The sequence below is a fragment of the Chrysemys picta genome, chromosome 1 (genome assembly GCF_011386835.1).
Source record: "Chrysemys picta bellii isolate R12L10 chromosome 1, ASM1138683v2, whole genome shotgun sequence".
Classification (NCBI taxonomy): Eukaryota; Metazoa; Chordata; order Testudines; family Emydidae; genus Chrysemys; species Chrysemys picta.
The window spans coordinates 15,246,606-15,265,131 of record NC_088791.1 but is presented as its reverse complement, the minus strand read 5'-3'; the positions used below and the strand labels follow the sequence as shown (position 1 = coordinate 15,265,131).

The 18,526-nt window shown below is 42.2% G+C and overlaps 1 protein-coding gene across 50 annotated transcripts in view; it reads right to left on the bottom strand.

The window, feature by feature from the left end:
* Positions 1 to 18,526, bottom strand: part of CELF2 (CUGBP Elav-like family member 2) — a 777,520-nt gene that overhangs the window by 27,990 nt on the left and 731,004 nt on the right. For 42 of the 50 annotated variants that reach the window (XM_065551194.1, XM_065551355.1, XM_065550601.1 and 39 more), the window contains one exon: positions 14,273 to 14,407. The exons of the other annotated variants lie outside the window; for them this stretch is intronic. In XM_065551194.1, coding sequence (XP_065407266.1) covers positions 14,273 to 14,407 — 135 coding nt within the window. The remainder of the gene's footprint in view (positions 1 to 14,272; positions 14,408 to 18,526) is intronic. 50 annotated transcript variants of the gene reach the window in all.

The following is an 18,526-nucleotide window of genomic DNA, read 5'->3' as shown; positions in this document are numbered from 1 at the left end:
AGCTCTGGGCAGCCCTGTGCAGATGTACCATTGGGCTTCTCCAATTATTTTTATTTCAAACTCTTTTGACTTTGGTGGAGCTGCAGTTCAAGGATTTAGGCCCCAGTCTTACAATGAGCTCTACACAGACAGACCCCAACATAGAGCCCCATTGAAGTCAATATCCGAAGTGCTTATGAGCTTAAGTCAATGCAGCTCTACTTGAGACAGGTCCACCTACATAAAGCTCTTTGTAGGAGCAAGGCCTTGGGTCATAAGGACTTCAGAGCAGGGACCTTTTCTGTGCTAAGCCACAATAATAAATGATGATCATCTTTCCATCATGACAGTGTCCGGAGAGAGACACTAGACGGTGGTTTTAAGGTAAGCAATTGGTGTACTTGCCACAAGAATGCTTTTCACTTATGAATGACAGGAGAGGTGGTCCCCATGATTGCAAATGAGAGGAGAGGTGTCCAGGAGACAGTGAGGTAGTCACACAATGAAAAAAATTGAGAACTCCTGGCTGATGTAATTACAATCCAGTCGGTGCAGCAGTCTGTGGATTGCGGAGTAGATTCTTGATTGAGCATGCATGGGCAGTGACATGCCAGGGTGTGTATCATTCACCTCTTTACTAGACAAAAAGTTGCAGAAAACTATTTGATTTGATGTAAAATTACACAACCGGTTCCCCTTGTACTGTATATAATTTTGTAAAATAATATATCAGTGCCAATTCAATATGGCAATAACACTTTGCACTTAACATAGCACATCTCTTCCAAAGATAGCAACGTGCCTTACAAACCTACAAAGGCAGATAAATATTTCACAGATGTGGCAAAGTCAGGAACAGAACCCAGGTTTCTTAGCACCATATTCAATCCACTAGGTCACAGTGGATAAAAAACTTTCCATGAACTTGTCCTGTAATATACCACAGACTATCAGGAGATCACAAGCAGCATATCTTTGGGCACAAGGTAGAATTCCGGGCAGTGTGGGGCAAGCACTGGTGTGGTGAACCATTACTATTAAACTTCTTCCTGTGTGCAGGTTTTATCAAGATTTAAATTAATTCACGACAATTAGCAACTCCTGTTCTCAGTCAGAGCTTCTTGCAAAGCACGTGGTGTCTGAGGTTGAGTGTCCACCTTCTGTAGCCGAGGTGACAGCAGCACTTGATGATTCTTTGGCAGAAAATAAACCTGAACAAGCCAGCAATATAGCCATGGTTTGTGTCTTACGTGCAACTTGTACTGATGAGCTTTGTTTTTTTATTTTTTAAATTGAATTTCTTGTGGCTGACCACAGCTGAAAATTATTACAGATTGTGTGGTAGAGACACACTGCCAAAATGTACTGTATTGCACAGTGTTAGGTGTACACAGCATGAAATGTACAACCTGAAATGTGCTAACCCAATGGATTTAATACTTTAGGCAGAAGATAATGTACTATATATAAAAAAACCCCAACATTTCTTGTGTTGAATTAGATCCTTCAAAACGAGGGTTCAGTTTAAGTTCTATACTCCGATTCCTAAAAAAATTATTTGTTTAACGAGCACAGTGCTATACTCTGAAAAAGACAAATGCATTTCTATCCTTTTTATAGCAGCTGGTATTTTTTAAATCTTGTTCCATGCATACAGTAGGACACTTCTGCTCTGGCTTAGTGTAAAGAAGACTTATGCAACCCTGAGGAAACAGTCAGATTTTTCTGGGTCAAACCTCGTACAATCTTAATCGTCACTCTAAAAAGAGACAAGAAGTTCTGTAGAAAGACCCTTCCTAAAGTTTCAGGAAGAACTCAAACTTATTTATTGGCAAGTTCTGTTGATTTCATTCACACTACCACTAAATGGCATTTCAGCAACTGAACTTCTTTATGATCCTAGTGACGATGCTACAGCAATACACCCTGCTCTGAGATGGAATATGCACTTTCTAGGAATATGTGCAAAGGAACTAATACATTTGAAGGGATAATTATATTTTACAAACAGACCATTCTGGCTTGTTGATTGCTCGACAGCTCTTATGGGTTCCCCACTTCACCCTTCAGGTCATTATTGTAGCTGTCATTCTCCCAGGTAAGTGAGATAGGCTGGGGACATCCTGACTTCAAAGTGGCTCCCTGCCGAGCTCACCACACAGCTCTTTGCAAGATGGGGGCTTTAGTTTCGGAGCTTCTCAGGCCACATTTCATTGGGAGAGGTGTAGCCTACTTTTGTGGTGCTATTAAAAACATTAAATATCGGCCAATATTCTCAAACCTGGGTGTCTAAACTTAGGCTCCTAAATCCATCCCCTAATTATCAGAGGTGTTAAGTGCCAATAAATCTCACTGAAGTCAACGTGAGTTGTTCGTGGCTTGCAGCCTTTGAGAATCAGGTCACTTAAGTGCCTAAATTATGGATTTAGGCATCAAAGAGTGAAAAAATACAGACACAAGTCTCACAGTTAAAGGGAATGTTTTGCAGACAAAAATTCTACTTGAAGCCATAGCCTCTTGTACGTTAGGAAAATCAAGACCCATTTGCCACTGTAACCCACTGGTCAATGTGTGTTGTGTGTTCACCTCTTCCTGATTCCTGGAGTATCTAAGGGTATGTCTTCACTACCAGCTGGATTGGCGGGCAGCGATCGATCCAGCGGGGACGATTTATCATGTCTAGTCTAGATCGATCTCCCTCCCCCCAGTGTAGACCAGGCCTCAGCATAGAGTCTTTGCTCTTTAACTCGAGCACCGCACGCTTTCAGCTGTAGAGGCCTCTAATTCAGCCCTTGGTGAGTGAACCAAGATGGCATCCACAGCTTGGTAATAAAATCTTCCCATTAATAAGAAGTAACATAATTATGACTAACATTATTACATCACACATAGAAAGTGAATTGATCCTATGCAATGCCCATTATAGCAATAATTACACCAGGGCTCAGTGCTCTCTATCAATGAAATAATGACTTGCCTCAAAGTGTATCAACAACTGCAACACAAACATCATAATAGTATCAGAGGGGTAGCCGTGTTAGTCTGGATCTGTAAAAAGCGACAGAGAGTCCTGTGGCACCTTATAGACTAACAGACGTATTGGAACATAATCTTTTGTGGGTGAATACCCACTTTGTTCACCACATGCATCTGACAAAGTGGGTATTCACCCACGAAAGCTTATCCTAATAGTATTTAGCTCTTACATGGCACTTTTCAACTTCAAAGCTTTCACAAACATCAACTAAGACTCCAGAACACCCAATCAGCAAGTACATGTTATTCTTGTTTTACATATGGGTAAAGCTAGGCAGAGAGATTAAATGACTTGCAAAAGGCCAAATAAAGGGAGACAGTATCAGAGCTGGGATTAGAACTAAGAAGTTCCTGCCTCTCAGTCCCATGTTCAGACCACTAGATCATACCCTCTATCAGGATTTTTTCTCTCTCTTGTTTCTCTCAAATGTACAAGCCACAACCCAAACCTTACAAAAGAAATCAGTCTAGATTAAAATATATCATAAGAATTTATGTACTTTGGTTACATAAGTGCACAGAATATGCCTTTTAAAAACTACTTTATCTGTCAGATCATATTTTTGCCCTAAAAATAATAGCTTAACATTCAAGTGAGTTCCCGCCCCCAAATGTAATGAATGGCTTTTTAAATGATAGTACAATATATTGTACTTGATCATGTTAATTCTATACCAAGACATGTAAGTGGTTAACTTGTATTGAAGTGGAAGAGAAAGCTGCTGCGTTTTAAACGGATTTGTTCCAGCGTGAACCATCTACCTTGATTCATTCTGTAGAAAACTGTCAGAGCTTCATATTCACCTACAGGTATGGTTATTTTTGGATCATCCTGGAAGCAAATCATAGACAGCACAGTGGGTGCATTGGCCTATAACAAAATGTCACTGTGGCAGACGTGAACTGCTGATTGGAGAAATAGGTATTGTACTGAAGTGAATAAAAAGAGGAGCTTTTAAAAAGGTCTATTTGAACATTCTTTGCTGCGTCTCTGCTGAGGTATCTTAAATTTTCTGTAAAATGCCTAACGTTTCAACAATCGTGTTCCCAACTTGAATACTTTTAACTAACAAAGGCAATCTTTGTGCTATGTTATTGAGCAGATAAAATAATAAATGTCCTAAGAATCATTTTACTTCATCTTTAAGAAAAATGAACAGAGACGATGTTGGTGCAAATAAAGTTTTGACCAATGAACCACAGATACTAACTGTAAGTGACCACCCTGTACTTTTAAGAAGGGAAAGAACAGATTAATTGTAATAGGACTGGCATCAACTGCCCTCATTAAATTGGGTAAGCATTTCTATTCTAACCCCCCATTTTCAGTTGCTTTATAACTTTCAGAAACTTCCTCCTTTGGGGATGAAATTTTCCAGTGTTGGCACCTGCCCAAAAGTAGCTTATTTTGAGTATGGGGATATATATAATTTATTTACTATTCTAATTAAAAATGTTTGCAGCTTTTTTATTTTTATTTTATTTTTATAACAGCTCTACTGCTTAAAATGGATGGGAACAGAAAGTTGAACTTTGGCATGGAAAAAGCACAGTCAAAATTGGTTTTGATTTGAGTGTAATGACCTGTTGAAAATCATATTCTTTGCACACACAATATATTTTGCATACACACTTCCTTCTAGATTCCAAGTATGCAGGCTGATAAAGCCATGTTACCTGAGCATGCAAGGCCAGCTTAGCTGTGTGGTGAGATGAACAGTGAATGAGACAGGGTTTTCAGGGAACTATGCCTCATTCACTGCTCATCTTATATTGTAAAAGCTGCAAACTCCTGCAGAATAAAGTGCAAACTCTGTCAGAATAAAGAGGCTCCTTATAAGGTACAGTATCTGGGATAAGACATTCCAGTGTTGTTTAGCCAAGAAGTTCAACCTTTTGGATTTTACTTTTTGAAAATATATGCATCTTTAAGAAAAAAACAAAACAAAAACACATTTTAGAAAAATGTATTAAAAATTTATCTTAGAATACCCATTGACTTCCGTAAGCACTGAAACTGGCCTCCAGCGAGCATGGATAAGCACTCAAAAGTCAGGAAATGATAAAGTTAAGTTTGTATAGCATCCTTGTAAAGTGAGTGCATGTCATGTTCCCCTCTAGCAGTTAGTGCACATATAAAACTGCTATGGCTGGGAGCAAACAGAGTTACTCCCTTAGCTCAGGTAGTAGAGATTTATGCTTTGGGGCTGAAAAGGTCCTGCATTCCAACCCTGTAAAATATCTTGTGGAGGGGTAATTACCTTTGCATGTCTAATTATCTGTGCCCCATATCTGCTTATAATACATTCTGTAATGACAGAATCACATACTCTTTCTTGAAAACATTCTTTTCTACAACTTTCGATACAGATCGCTAGCATCCCGTAGTACTTTGTGTTACTGGTGTAAACTCACAGTCCATGAAGGTCATTTATATGCAACATACATAGTAAACTATTCTTACACAACATACTGCATATTTACTATAGCGACATAGGACAATTGTGAAAATGTGAGGGAATACAAAGGCTACTTATGTGCACTGCTAAATTAGCTTCTGAGTTAGCTACTTTATCCCCCATGGTACCAGACAATTGCATTGTGGACATGTATGCAGGTACAATTTGCTGCCTCTTCCCTTCTCTTTGCAGTCACCTGGGAAGGCTGTGCTACTGGCTGTTGAAAAAAATGTATACCATATTATATTTAGGAAATAGTACAGGATCATGTGATTAAAAACTGTATTGTGATGCATATGTGCAAGAGGGCAGAATTAAAGGTGTATGTGAAATCATAAATTTTGTATTTCCTGACTTTTGTGTGCAGCCTAAATGTTCCAGTCTTGTAGTATATTTACTGGAATATAATATCCGTTTATATAATACTGGGGGCTCATGTACCATCTTTCACCAGAGATTTAAAAAGTGCTGTGTAAACATTAATTAAACCTAACATCACGAATGTGAGGTAGGTGAACTATATTATCCCGAAGTTTACATGTGGGTAAATCAAGGCAAGCTAAGCGTCACACAGTGAATTGAAGGCAGAGGCCCTGTTCTTGAACATACATTTGCTAGCGTACCCCCTAGCACCCATGTGGAGTCCTATTGACTTTCCTGGCATTTTGTGCAGGCACTGGGATCTGTGCTAGTGCATCTATTTATAAGATCTAGCCACAGTCTGGAAGAGAATCCAGGATTCCTGATTTCTAGTCCCAAGTTTTAACCATTATAAAATATTGCCTCTCTACACTGATATAGGGTTACCATATTTAAAAAATAAAAAAAGAGGACACTCCACGGGGCCCTGGCCCCGCCCCTTTCCCAGCCCCGGCCCTGCCCCAACTCTGCCCCTTCCCCACCCCAACTCCGCTCATTCCCCAAAGTCCCAGCCCTAACTCCCCCTCCTTCCTCCAGCCACGTGAAAAGGGCTGCCCCAGCGCTACCGGCTTCATGGTTTGCCGGGCAGCCCCCAGACCCCGCGCCCCCGGCCTGCGCTTCCCCAGCGCAGCTGGAGCCCGGGAGGGGAAGCGCCCAGGCCAGGGGCGCAGGGTCCGGAAGCATGGGGACTGTCCGAAGCCCGAGCGCTACCGGCTTCACGGTTTGCTGGGCAGCCCCCAGACCCCGCGCCACCGGACGGCGCTTCCCCAGCACAGCTGGAGCCCGGGAGGGGAAGCGCCCAGCCGGGGGCGCAGGGTCTGGAGGCTGCCCGGCAAACCGTGAAGCCGGTAGCGCTCTGGCTTTGGGCAGCCCCCTTGCCTCCGGACCCTGCGCCGCCGGAGCAGAGCAGCTGGAGCCCGGGAGGGGAAGTGCCCGGCCGCTATTTTTCCCGGACATGTTCAGCTTTTTGGCAATTCCCCCCGGACGGGGGTTTGATTACCAAAAAGCCGGACATGTCCGGGAAAAAACAGACGTATGGTAACCCTACACTGATACAGAGTTCCAATCATTTAAAAAAGAAAAGTGTTCCAAACAAGTGGGGGGGAAAAAAGAGTGAAGAATTCATTAACTAAATAGGGGTGATTAAAGTAAATAAAAGAAACAATTATCATATCAAAATAAAAGACAAGAACGATAATTAAATGAGGCTTCTAAAGACCTGTGAGAAATTCATGGAAGAGTAATATGCATTTACCTGGTTTTTATTCTTTCATTTTTATCCACTACCATCTAATAATTGCAAAAAACAACAAAAAAACCCAAACAAAAAACAAAAAAAACCCCACTCTATAATCATAGGCAATTAAAACTATTTTAATTTTTTTCCCAAGGCCACTAGACAAAAGAACCTATTTATTGCCTGAGGGGATTTTTTTCCCCTAAAATGAAAGCTTAATCTTTCATATTTTTTTTTAAGCAAAGGCTTTTAAAAAATAATTTCTAACAATGCTGTAGGGAGAGACTTCCATGGATATGCAAAATTGAAAATATAAATTTACAATTATAAAAAAATTAATAGTTTTGGGGATTGCATTGTCTCTGTCCTTTCTGGATTAATATTGTCTGAAGCTTAAAAGAAAGTATTTAGAAAGAGAGAGAATACTTTAAAGTGTTTGGCACAGGGAAGGGAATGACTGTCCATAGAGTGGCGTCAAAGCCATTTAGGAGTTGTACTGGGCTGTGTTTATAGTAAAATGCAGGGTTTTATTTTGAAATATAAAACTGGCTGAACTTTGAAAGGAGGTGTTTCATATAAATTCAACAGTTAGTATTAGAGGGCCCAGGCCTGCAAGATGCTGATCACCTTTCAAGTCCTCTTAAGTCTTCTTGGGGACCAGCCGCAAAACGTGGCATCCTCAAATATCAGGCAAGATTTTGGTTTGGGGTCATCTCTATTCCTGTGTCCCCATGAGGTGCTGAGTTGATCCAAGTGTGTCTGAGCACGTGCAGAACTCAGTGCAAGTCCAGGGCGCTCTGAACCTCATAGGACCAGGTCTAAAGAGGAGCCCTAATTGAAACACCCATCTTTTGAGGATACCAGATTTTACTGCTAGCTCCAATTTCTAGATGGAACCAAAACCCTGGATCTGAGCATGAAATGAACTTTGAAGGAATAGGGGATAAAGCTGGATTTGAATTTTTGTGGTGTTGGACTATTATTAATAGCCTAGTTCAGAAAAGTATTTATGTACATACCTATTCAGGACAGCACTTTGACATCAATGGGACTTAAATATCTGCTTAAAGTTAAGCTGTCCTGAATATGGGAGCTTTCCTGAATCAGGGCCTATTATTTAATGTATTATCTAGAAAGACAGAAACATTTCTTCCTATGCTTACTCTGGGCTTTGTAATCGGACAGTATAATTTACTCCCACTAAACCCAACAACCTGGAGAAAATTAGACCCAAAGTACCCCCATTCCTCTGGAAAAAACCTCCAATACTGAAAGGCAGAGTCAAAAGTTTTCTGCCGATCTATTTCAAGTTTTAATGGAAATACTTTGTGCTACTATGAAAGGCTTTATGGAACTAAATGTATTTTTCATAGAGCAGAGAAGAATCCATGAAGATATTGTTCAGGTTTACAAAATACATAATAGGATGAAGAATGTGGAACCAGATAAGAAAGGTTAAATTGAAGGACATTTTAACAATGGTTGGTTAGTTGTGGAGGGCATAAAGAGACTATTAAATATGCACTCAGTACCACAGTAAGCTTTCAAATGTTGAAAATGGTTTTCCTGTGGTTAGTAACTCCAGCTAAGATTTTGAAAAGGGATTTGTGATTTGGGGGTGCCTAACTTGGGGGGGTCGGGTGTTCAGCCCTTGTTGAAAATCATCAAGGTGTCACCCAAAATCATGAGTCATTTCTGAAAATCATGGTCTCTGCCACTAGGGGGCCACCACTCCCCCCCCCCCATACTGGGTTGCCCCCTAGGAGGTATTTACTCATCCCATCTGAAACATCTGCCTCAGCGCATCCCATTCACCGCCATCATCTGAAAACATCTATTTTCCCAGGGGGATTTGCAAGTTCTAACTGTTGGGCCCTTTGCTTTTCAGCGATGGTACAAGTTTTGTTTTCTTACCGCTAACACTCTTTAGTATTTAGTTTTATTGCGTATTTGGGAGGTTTGCATAATACAAACAGCGTCCATACAGTACCCTCAGCTTTATACATGAAATTACGGTGAAAGAAAAGGCCACCTCCAGCTTCTTCCAAAGCTTCCCCAGGTTTCATAGGGAAGTCTCTGAGCCAGGTGCTCAGCTGGTATAAAACACAACTGAAGCCAGTAAAGTTATGCTGATTTACACTCGCTGAGAAATGTCCAAACTTCACCTCCTTCCTGGGTGGAGTAATTACTCTGACGCTTAATTCAGGGCTTTAGCATCTGACTCAATAGAAGAGCCCTGCAATCCTATGTAAGGTCTTAAGTCTTCCACGCTTTTCAAGGGAAGTAGAGAAGAGTTAAGATATTTCTTGCCAGATCAGAGAAACTGGAAGGAATCAAAAAATGAAATTTTATCTCAAAAATGCAAAATCAACATAACTGGGGGAAATATAATCTAAAACACTGGCATATGACACGGACAGAGATAAATGGGAGGAGATGCTCACCACAGATGCTAAGATATAATTGGATAGCTATGTATGTATACGATTTTACAACGTGATATGCTGATCAATATATCCTGCATTATATGAAGCACAAGCACAAGTACATAGGTTAGCCTATCTTCCTGCAGCATTGAATTAAATACATTAGCTACACTGCATGCTGTGGTGGGTGCCCCAGTTCAATGAAGGCATAATTACATTGGAGGGGGTCCAGAAAAAGGTGATAAAGATGATTAAGATACTAGTGGAAGCCTGGATATATTCAGACATTCAAAGCTAGTCTTCCCAACACAGCAGAAACCATGCAGTAGTGAACAATCCTTTGGTAGCAATATGGGCTCGATGCAGGGCTGGCTCTGGCTTTTTTGCCGCCCCAGGCAAAAAAGCCTCCTGCCGTGCCCCCTCCCCACTCCGGAGCGCGGCAGGGGAGGGCGCCGAGCCCACCGCGGCTCCGCTGGCAGCCAGAGCCCTGGGAGGATGGCAGAGAGCCCGGCCGGGGCTCCGCTCTCCCTGGCGGCGAGCCCAGTCGCAGCTCCGCTCTCCCCGGCGGCTGGAGCTGGAGCGCCATGCCGCCCCCGTACAGGTGCCGCCCCAAGCACAAGCTTGGTGAGCTGGTGCCTGGAGCCAGCCCTGGCTAGATGGCCAAATAGGCCATCCCTAACTTTTAAAATGCTCTGATTGTGGGGGAAAGAATTATTTAGAGTGGCTAATGGAAAAGTGGGATGCAAGCAAATAATTAGGCTGGACACCAGAAAACATTTTCTAACAATAAGGTTAATTCGGCCATTAAATAATACTGGAAGGGAAGTGTAAATATTCCCATCTCTGGCGTTATTCAGGTTAAGCAACACTTGGAAATGTCCTTTAGAACAATCCTATGTTGGCAGCAGTTGGACTATTTGATCTAAGGAGTCTTTTTCATCTCCAAAATGCATAGTGTATAGAATCCTCAAGACAGCTGTTTGTACCACAGACCTCAAGGAGAGTCATTATAGAATTAACGTTGCCTCTGCAACCTTCATTCAGCCCCTTTATACATATGCATGATAATACAGTCTTTATTATATTATCACACTATTTTTTTCCAGAGGACCCTGTCTCATTCAGTGCACAGGATGAATGGTGCTCACTGGTGAGCAGCTATTCAATATTTTGTTTTCTCCTCATTGTTCACTGTGTGGCCTCATTCCTTATTTACTGCACACTAGTCAAACCTTGCTCTAAATTCAGAATTATTCATTTCCTCACTGACTTTCCTACGGTACTCATCTGGATAGTATCTGAGGGCTTCACAAACATTAATTAATTTAGGTTCACAAAACCCCTGTTGAAGGGTGGTATTATCCCCATTTTACAGATGGGGAACTGATGTCCAGAGAAATTAATGTCAAAAGTATCTACTAATTGTGGCATGAATTTTCAGAGCACTTAGTATTATATAACATTGTATCTTTTCAAAGCACAGATCCTATTGACTTCAGTTGCAGCTGTGAGTGCTCAGTGACTTGTGCATGTCAGACTCCAGGGTCTCAAGTTGAGCCCCCAGAACATGATGAAAATACAAATAGTGACCTCCTGTGAAAAGTTTGGTTAAGTGACTTGCCCAGCATCACGTAGTTTGGCAGGGCAGGGATAGAATCCAGTTCTCCAGGGCAGCATTCAACTGCCCTAACCATGAGACTGTCCTTCCTCTTCATGCAGTCCCTTGCCTCATGCACTACACAACTTCCAAGTTCTGCAACAAATAAGGCAAGGGTCCTCAGTATGGAATTTCCTAGCTTTTGAGTGCTTGACTTTGCAACCTTAATGTTCTTTTAACATAGTGTTTTGTTTCTTAATTCCTAGGTTTTTAAAAGAGCAAACTGAACCCCCCCCCCACCCAGAAATTGCAGCATGTGGCATCCATATGCCCACATGGACCATCAGCAGGGTTGGAACCTTTAGATCCACAGCACAGATGTCTGCCAATTGCGCTAACAGCGTTTCTGACAGCAGTGTGAGACACACACTTTGCCAGTGCATATCACAGATTTGATGACAGCAGAAAGAATAGTGAGACTCAGGAATCTTGGGTGCCATACCAGGAGGAGAGTGTGTTCCAGTAGGCATCACAGACCCTTCTGTCAGTTCCTCTAAGCTTGACTCCTTCTTTCCCATCCCCTCTAACCCGTCTCTGTCCCAGTCTTGTCTCTTCCCACCCCTTGGCTCCTCGTCCCAGGCCCAGGCCCATTCTCCTTGCCTACCCAGTCTCACCTCAGACCCAGTCTTCCCTTCTAAGGTCCCCATTCAAGTCCCAGTCTTCCTACCCTTCCAGTATCTTTCCTTCCCCACTCCCAGTTTCCTTGCCCAGCCAGTCTAAGTTCCTCCCCACCCCAACTCCTTGTCCAATCCCCACTGGCTCCCAGTCTTAATTTCCCCTCCCCACTCCCCGGTCTTTATCCAGCCAGTCCCTGTTGTCCCCCTCATCTTAGCTCCTGGTCAGATGTGTCTACTCACCTCCACTCGTTCCCAGTCCCAGTTTCCTTGCCCAATCAGTCCCAGTCTCCCCCAAATTTCAAGTCACGGTTTCTCTCTCTTTCCCCACAGTCCCAGTCTCACCAGCCTCCTTGCCCCAATCTATGCCTCCCCTTCCCTCAGTCTAGCTCCTGCCTCCTCTGCATTTGAGTGAGGCGCCTTCCTCCTCCACACTGCCTGGGCTCCAGCAGGGGTGTCATCGAGAGCACAGGAGAGACTGGCTTTCTGCTGTCAGTTCTGATGCCCAACCCCATCCTGGCTGGGGAGTAGTAATTCAAGGGAAAGTCTTTCTAAGCCCCGGGTTGGATCCTGCTCAGTTGCTTTGTGGGAATGGTACATGTGCAGTCTGATGAGCCTAGGAGCTGTATGGGGAGGGAGCATGCTCAGGGAGGATGGAATCTTCAGAGATTTTAGCTGGGTATGTCTATACTTCTGCTGGAGATGTAATTTATAGCTTGGGTAGTCATGAGTGCATTAGCTTTGACCAAGTGCAGAAGTGGAGCCAGCATAGGCAGCAGGAGGGGTTAGCTTCACTGAGTACAATCTGACTTGGATCCTAGGTGCTTACTTGGGTGGCTAGTCCATCCCCCCCACCTGTGCCAATATGGCTACACTTCTATTTTTAGCGCACTAGCTCGAGAAAAGCTAGCGTGCATACTTCTATCTGAGCTATACCTCCAGCTCAAGTGATTAAACATACCCTAACAAGTCTCTACTGGGCATGTCTGAACTGAGAGTTTTTTGAATACTTAAACTTGACCAAATTTGGGCAGATTTCCAGGGAAACAGAAACAGACAAATCTCTGAAACAAAGGCCTCGCCCCTGACAAATTTCGAGTCCCCACTCCAAAGCCTGGTGTTCTAGAGCTTCCCAAAGTAAAGGTTGCAGATTTTTTTTTTTAACATTGCAAAACGAAGTACTTCCCCCTAGCTTTATCCTTGGAAATGGCTGCACCCTTGTGTCTAACACATTTAGCCTCAGGCAGACACCAGGTATGGAAAAATTCAGTCCAATAGTCTGGTAAAAAGGTAAAAGCCACTGAAAACAGAAGAACAGGAGTACTTGTGGCACCTTAGAGACTAACAAATTTATTAGAGCATAAGCTTTCGTGGACTACAGCCCACTTCTTCGGATGCATATAGAAGAAGTGGGCTGTAGTCCACGAAAGCTTATGCTCTAATAAATTTGTTAGTCTCTAAGGTGCCACAAGTACTCCTGTTCTTCTTTTTGCGGATACAGACTAACACGGCTGCTACTCTGAAAACTGAAAACAGAGTTTTACAATGGAAGTGTTAATAATAATAGGTGGTGTTACAATCTCTGCCTATAACATATGTCAAAGATTGCCTCCCTTGTGGTTGAGCTCAAACCTTCTGCCACAGATTATTTTATCATGAGGGATGAATATACTTAGAAACAAGATTAAACACAAATGTTCTTTAGTGGCATCTAAAATGATATGAATGTTTTTAGAACCGCCATAAACACACTTCATGATGCAAATTACTACACCCTGAAGCCTTTATATAAAGATAAGGGGTCAGATTCTCAGCTCAGTTACACCAATGTAAATAACTCTACCCTCCACTGGCTTTGGAGATGATGAGGAGTTATTGATTACTGGATTTACACCAGTGTATGGAGATCAGAATCCAGCAAGATTTTCAGTATGCCTCTGGTCTTACTTCCATAATTGCCTCTCAGTTACCAACAGGAGCAATCTCTGAAGGCACCATAGGAAGAAAAAGAAAAGGCAAGAAAAAAAAAAAAAGAGGGAACAAATTCAGTTTGTCTTTTTTTCTAGCATGAGAGGACTTGGCTCATGTTCTGGATTCTTTCTGAAACGTTAAATCTCACTGAGTTCCTCATGCAACTAGAGTTTTCTTGTGCCTGCTGGGTGTTGTAAGACTGCAACATGGGCCCTAACCCTGCAGTGAGCTGGGCAGAGCAGACCGATGTGCCCGCATGGAACAACTTGCAAAATCCAGGCTTTAGTTAGCTGCTTAAACACACTTTTTTAATTAAAACATTTTACTAAAAAAAACCCCCAAACCCTCCACACTTTTCATGTGCAAGTTGATTGGTTTTGGAAGTGATAAACAGATACGGGATCACCATTCTGAGGCTCTCCGTCTAGTCTACTCTTACTGCAGAATCTGAATGGAAAGTAATCTACTCTTACCAGGACTTGTGAGCGCTCCCAGCGCACCAGTCGTTGTGGAGAGAGGATTTGCATTGGTGGTGGTAGCTGAGGTTTGGGCGGCGGCTGCTGCGGCTGCTAAAGTTGCCAAATTCTGTAACTGTAAAGCATTCATGCCTGTGCAGAGAACAAAATGCAGCTTCAGCAACAGGGTTAATTAAGAGATTTCTAGTTTAAAAGTTGTATTCATTTTAAAGGAATATAAGACTGGTAAAGGTTGCCAGATTGACAGTCCTACCAGTGATTTAAACCCTCCTTTCATTCCCAGAACAGCTACAGCCTGGGCAGTATAAGCTACCCCCCACTGGCCCCAGCCAATGTGCCTCATATCTGTCTTACAGGTGAGAGGGTGGATGGTTTTGTTGTTACAGCACGGGCTTGCAACTCAGGAAATTTGTGTTTAGTTCCCACCTCCGTCAACGAGTTGTGGTGTGACAAGTCACTTAATCTCTCTATGTGATAATAATACTTCCTGACCTCACCACAGGTGGAGAGAAGGTAAATTAATTATTGCTTGAGAGGTACTCGGATCCTATCAAGTTCAGTCCCCAAGTCCCTTCTTCACTTCTCTACTTAGACTACCGCACAATAACAGCCAATTGTGAGAGCAATTTTTGCCTGAAATTCCTTCTGTCTATTTGGAACTGAATCGACACCATCAAATTCAGCACGGAACAGCTATCAGACAGTAATGATTTCCAGTCACTATCATTTGGGGCCACATTAGAACTGGGGACCTCTAGGCAGAATGTTCTGTATCATGTAAGCCATCCAGATTCTCAAAACCACTTGTTAGTTAGTTTATTCAGTACTTTACGAGATGTAGTGAAGGATACATCTACATTTCAGAATGATGTAAAGACCTTCAAGAGAGGGGTAAATTTAAAAAGCATTGCATTTAATTTAGATAAATATGAAATAGGACATCTATTGCAGACAAAGACTAAACAACACTCATACAAAATGGAAGAAGAATGATTAAAGAACAACAATGTGACAAAGAACCTGAAATCTCAATGGGATGCAGCTGCTCAAAGATGAAAATGGTGTACAGAGTGTGTATATATATGGGCATCACAGCTATATACATAGGCATAATTTGTAGGACAAAGAAAGAAATAACGCCTCTTTCCCCCACCTTGGTTTGGCCACATGTGGGTGTTCTGCATATGCCGTATGAAAAGGACATTGATAAATTAGAGGAAATCCAGAGAAGAATGTCAAAGTAATTAAGCTACGACCATATGAGCAGGAGAACTTAATATGAACTTGGAGAAAATGAGAAGAGGGGATATCATAACACTCTACAAGTATTTGAGAGCTAATAAAATAAAAGAGCAGAAGGGACATTTTACAGAGACTGAGACCACATGGCATAATAAAGAGCAGCAATAGCTTGAAACTAACACAGGACAGAATTAGGTTAGATATTAGAAACCAGACTTGTAGAAATGCTCAGCACCCAGAAGTTTCCATTTATCTACCGTGAGAGCCTCTAAATGCTGAGAACTTCAATACAGTATCCAGATTTTCAGAAGTGTCTAATTGAGAATGGAGCTCTTCTGAAAATCGGCCCCAGTTGTGGATGTCAAGCACTTTTCAATAATGACTCTACCAAAAAAAAAAAAAAAAAAAGAAATAGGTGATGGATGATCTTCCTAGTAATGTGGCTGAAGAACCATCACTTAGAGGAATCTGGGACCAACATCATATACTTTGAGGGACTAACAGAGGAAAACCTCTCTCATGACATCTCATAGAATTTAAGAACTATATAAACCATAAGGTTTTTCTCAATCCCCATCACCTATAATAGTTTACAAGGCACAATACAACATATAACTACTCTAATTACAAGGTACTAATAACCAAGGTAATTAGGTGTAACTACTGTATCCTGTAATCACAGGTCGTCATTGAGTTTGCTCAGCTTTTTAAGCTAGAGCTTTATCATGATTATACATAGCACTCATCACGTTCAAAGTGCTTTAGAAAAATACTTTAAAAACTCTGTAGTTTAATTACATGGAAACTTTATAATTACCAAAGAATTAGGGACGGGCAAACCTGTCTGAAAAAAATAAACAGCCTGAAACACAGCTCTCATCTTCAACCAAGTCTTCTTTTGAAACATGAAAGAATTTGGTGAACTTTTTGAAAAGGTTGAGTCTTGAACGTCTTCATTTCAGATGGGATAGGACAAGGAAATACTAAAGTATACCAAGACGGGCTTTCCTTGTAGTGTTTCCTCAGAGGCTAAAACTAGGGAATAATGGAAACTTCTTATGAGAGACGGCTTTTGTGAGCTTTCCAACCCAAAGTGGTTTGGCTAGGTACTTTTGAATGCATAGGTTTGATTAAGTGCGGATGCTTGGGGAAGCTTCACTTTTTTTATGCTGATCCATGCCTTTAGGAGCTTGTCCATCACTAAATAATCTGAAATTTCTATGTATATGCTTTTAGGACATTATCCATAGCTGAATACTTGCTCATCAATTGCGGCAATGATAGTGAAGGGATGAATTGGGAGGTATGTTGTCCCTGCTGGAGGCAGGCGCAAGTCCTCTTGGAAAGCAGAGCCACTGCTTATAGTTTTTTACAGCCTGCAACAAACAAGTTGTGCTGTCTGGTATGGAGAAGGAAGTTAGCTATGGTCCCTCCCCATCCTCTACAGTTTCTGATACTAGAGGCCCCCATCTCCTAGCTCTCAGGAAGCACAAGAGTAAAGATTGTGCCTGGCCCTTATGCAGGGGCACAAAAGTAGGGGAGGAAAGAGAGAGAGAAACTTCTAGAATCCTCTTGCTCACACACTTGTGAACTCATATAGACCACCCACAATCTGCCACTACATGAGGCGAGGTGTGTAAAGTACTTTCTACAATTCTGATTTATACAGAAAGCCTCCAGAGTAGTTCAGCCAGTGGATCACCAAATTTAGAGACAGAGGAAACCTATTAGTTTACTGACTCCATCTCTTTGCAAGGGCAGGAAACATTTTGAAAGATGGGGTGTGGGCTCAGGTTTCATTCTAGATTGCTCTTTGGCCCCAATGTGCCCTTCATAAAGTTTCAGGTCCACTAGAAGTCTACAGAGCTCAACACCAAGACTCCAGCAAACAATGCAAATCTTCATGGAGGCCACCGTTAATGCCATTCTGTGGTCTGGCTGGTAGAAATACGCAATAAAGCAGCCTCTCTCTCCACTGGACTGGCTGCCGATCAGAAGGAGGTTGCAGTTGAATTATATTTTCTGTGTGGTGATGCTTCCTTGTGGTACTTTTAAACAGTTCACAATTTAGACTGGCAAATAGCGGTGAACAAAGATGCACACAGCAAATGCTGAAAAGAATTTTTGGAGATAGCTTCTGACTGGTGGAATCCCACCAATTTCTGCAACATGCACGCAGATTTCTCTGAAACTCGTTTGATAAGCAAAAAGAATCGGAAACAATTCGCTATTGCTTTCTATTTCATGGCCAGTGAAGAACTACATGGGTGCAAGGCTATGGGAGCTGAGAGACAGCATGTATGCAGTGCTCGAGGAAAACAAAACACAAAGAATTAGAGACAAGGCTAATCGGCAGCACCAAAAGCAACAGCTCGCCTTAGCCTGGGGAGCCAGTCTAGCTCCCAGGTGGAGGCAAAATGAATGCCCACCTCTCTTCATCTCACAAAACCTTTTTATAGCACAAAGAAGCAGGTAGACTAGCTTCCTGTGGAAGCAAAGGGAGATCTTCTCCACTAACAGAAGATTTTTTCAAACCCAAAAGAATGTTAAGAAGCAAGAAACATACATCAAAGAAGTCCTCTCCCCACCCTGCATGTGTCACTGGAAAAGTGACTACAACACACTGGCCACAAACCAGCTCTTCAGATGTTATGTGGTGTCAGCTATGGGGCCTCCAGAAAAGATCCGTTTCTTGTTGTCATAATGCATCAGAGAAGAAAACCAAAGAATTGAACCGAGTGGAACTCAAGAGTGTGAAAATGTTAATAACAGGCTGAGAACACACCCAGTGCCCAGGGTGCTGTAGAACTGATGAAATCAACAGGCGTATCTCCTCACTCCCATCCCAAAGGCTGACCGCTAAAATACACAAATAATCTATCCTCATCGTTACTATATTCCACTTCCTCCAGATGTTTTATCATTGCTGCTGCTCCCTGTTTATTGGCTTTTTCCTTTATGTGAAATGTGTCAACATCACAGCTTGCTAGTACAAACTCAGAACAGGGA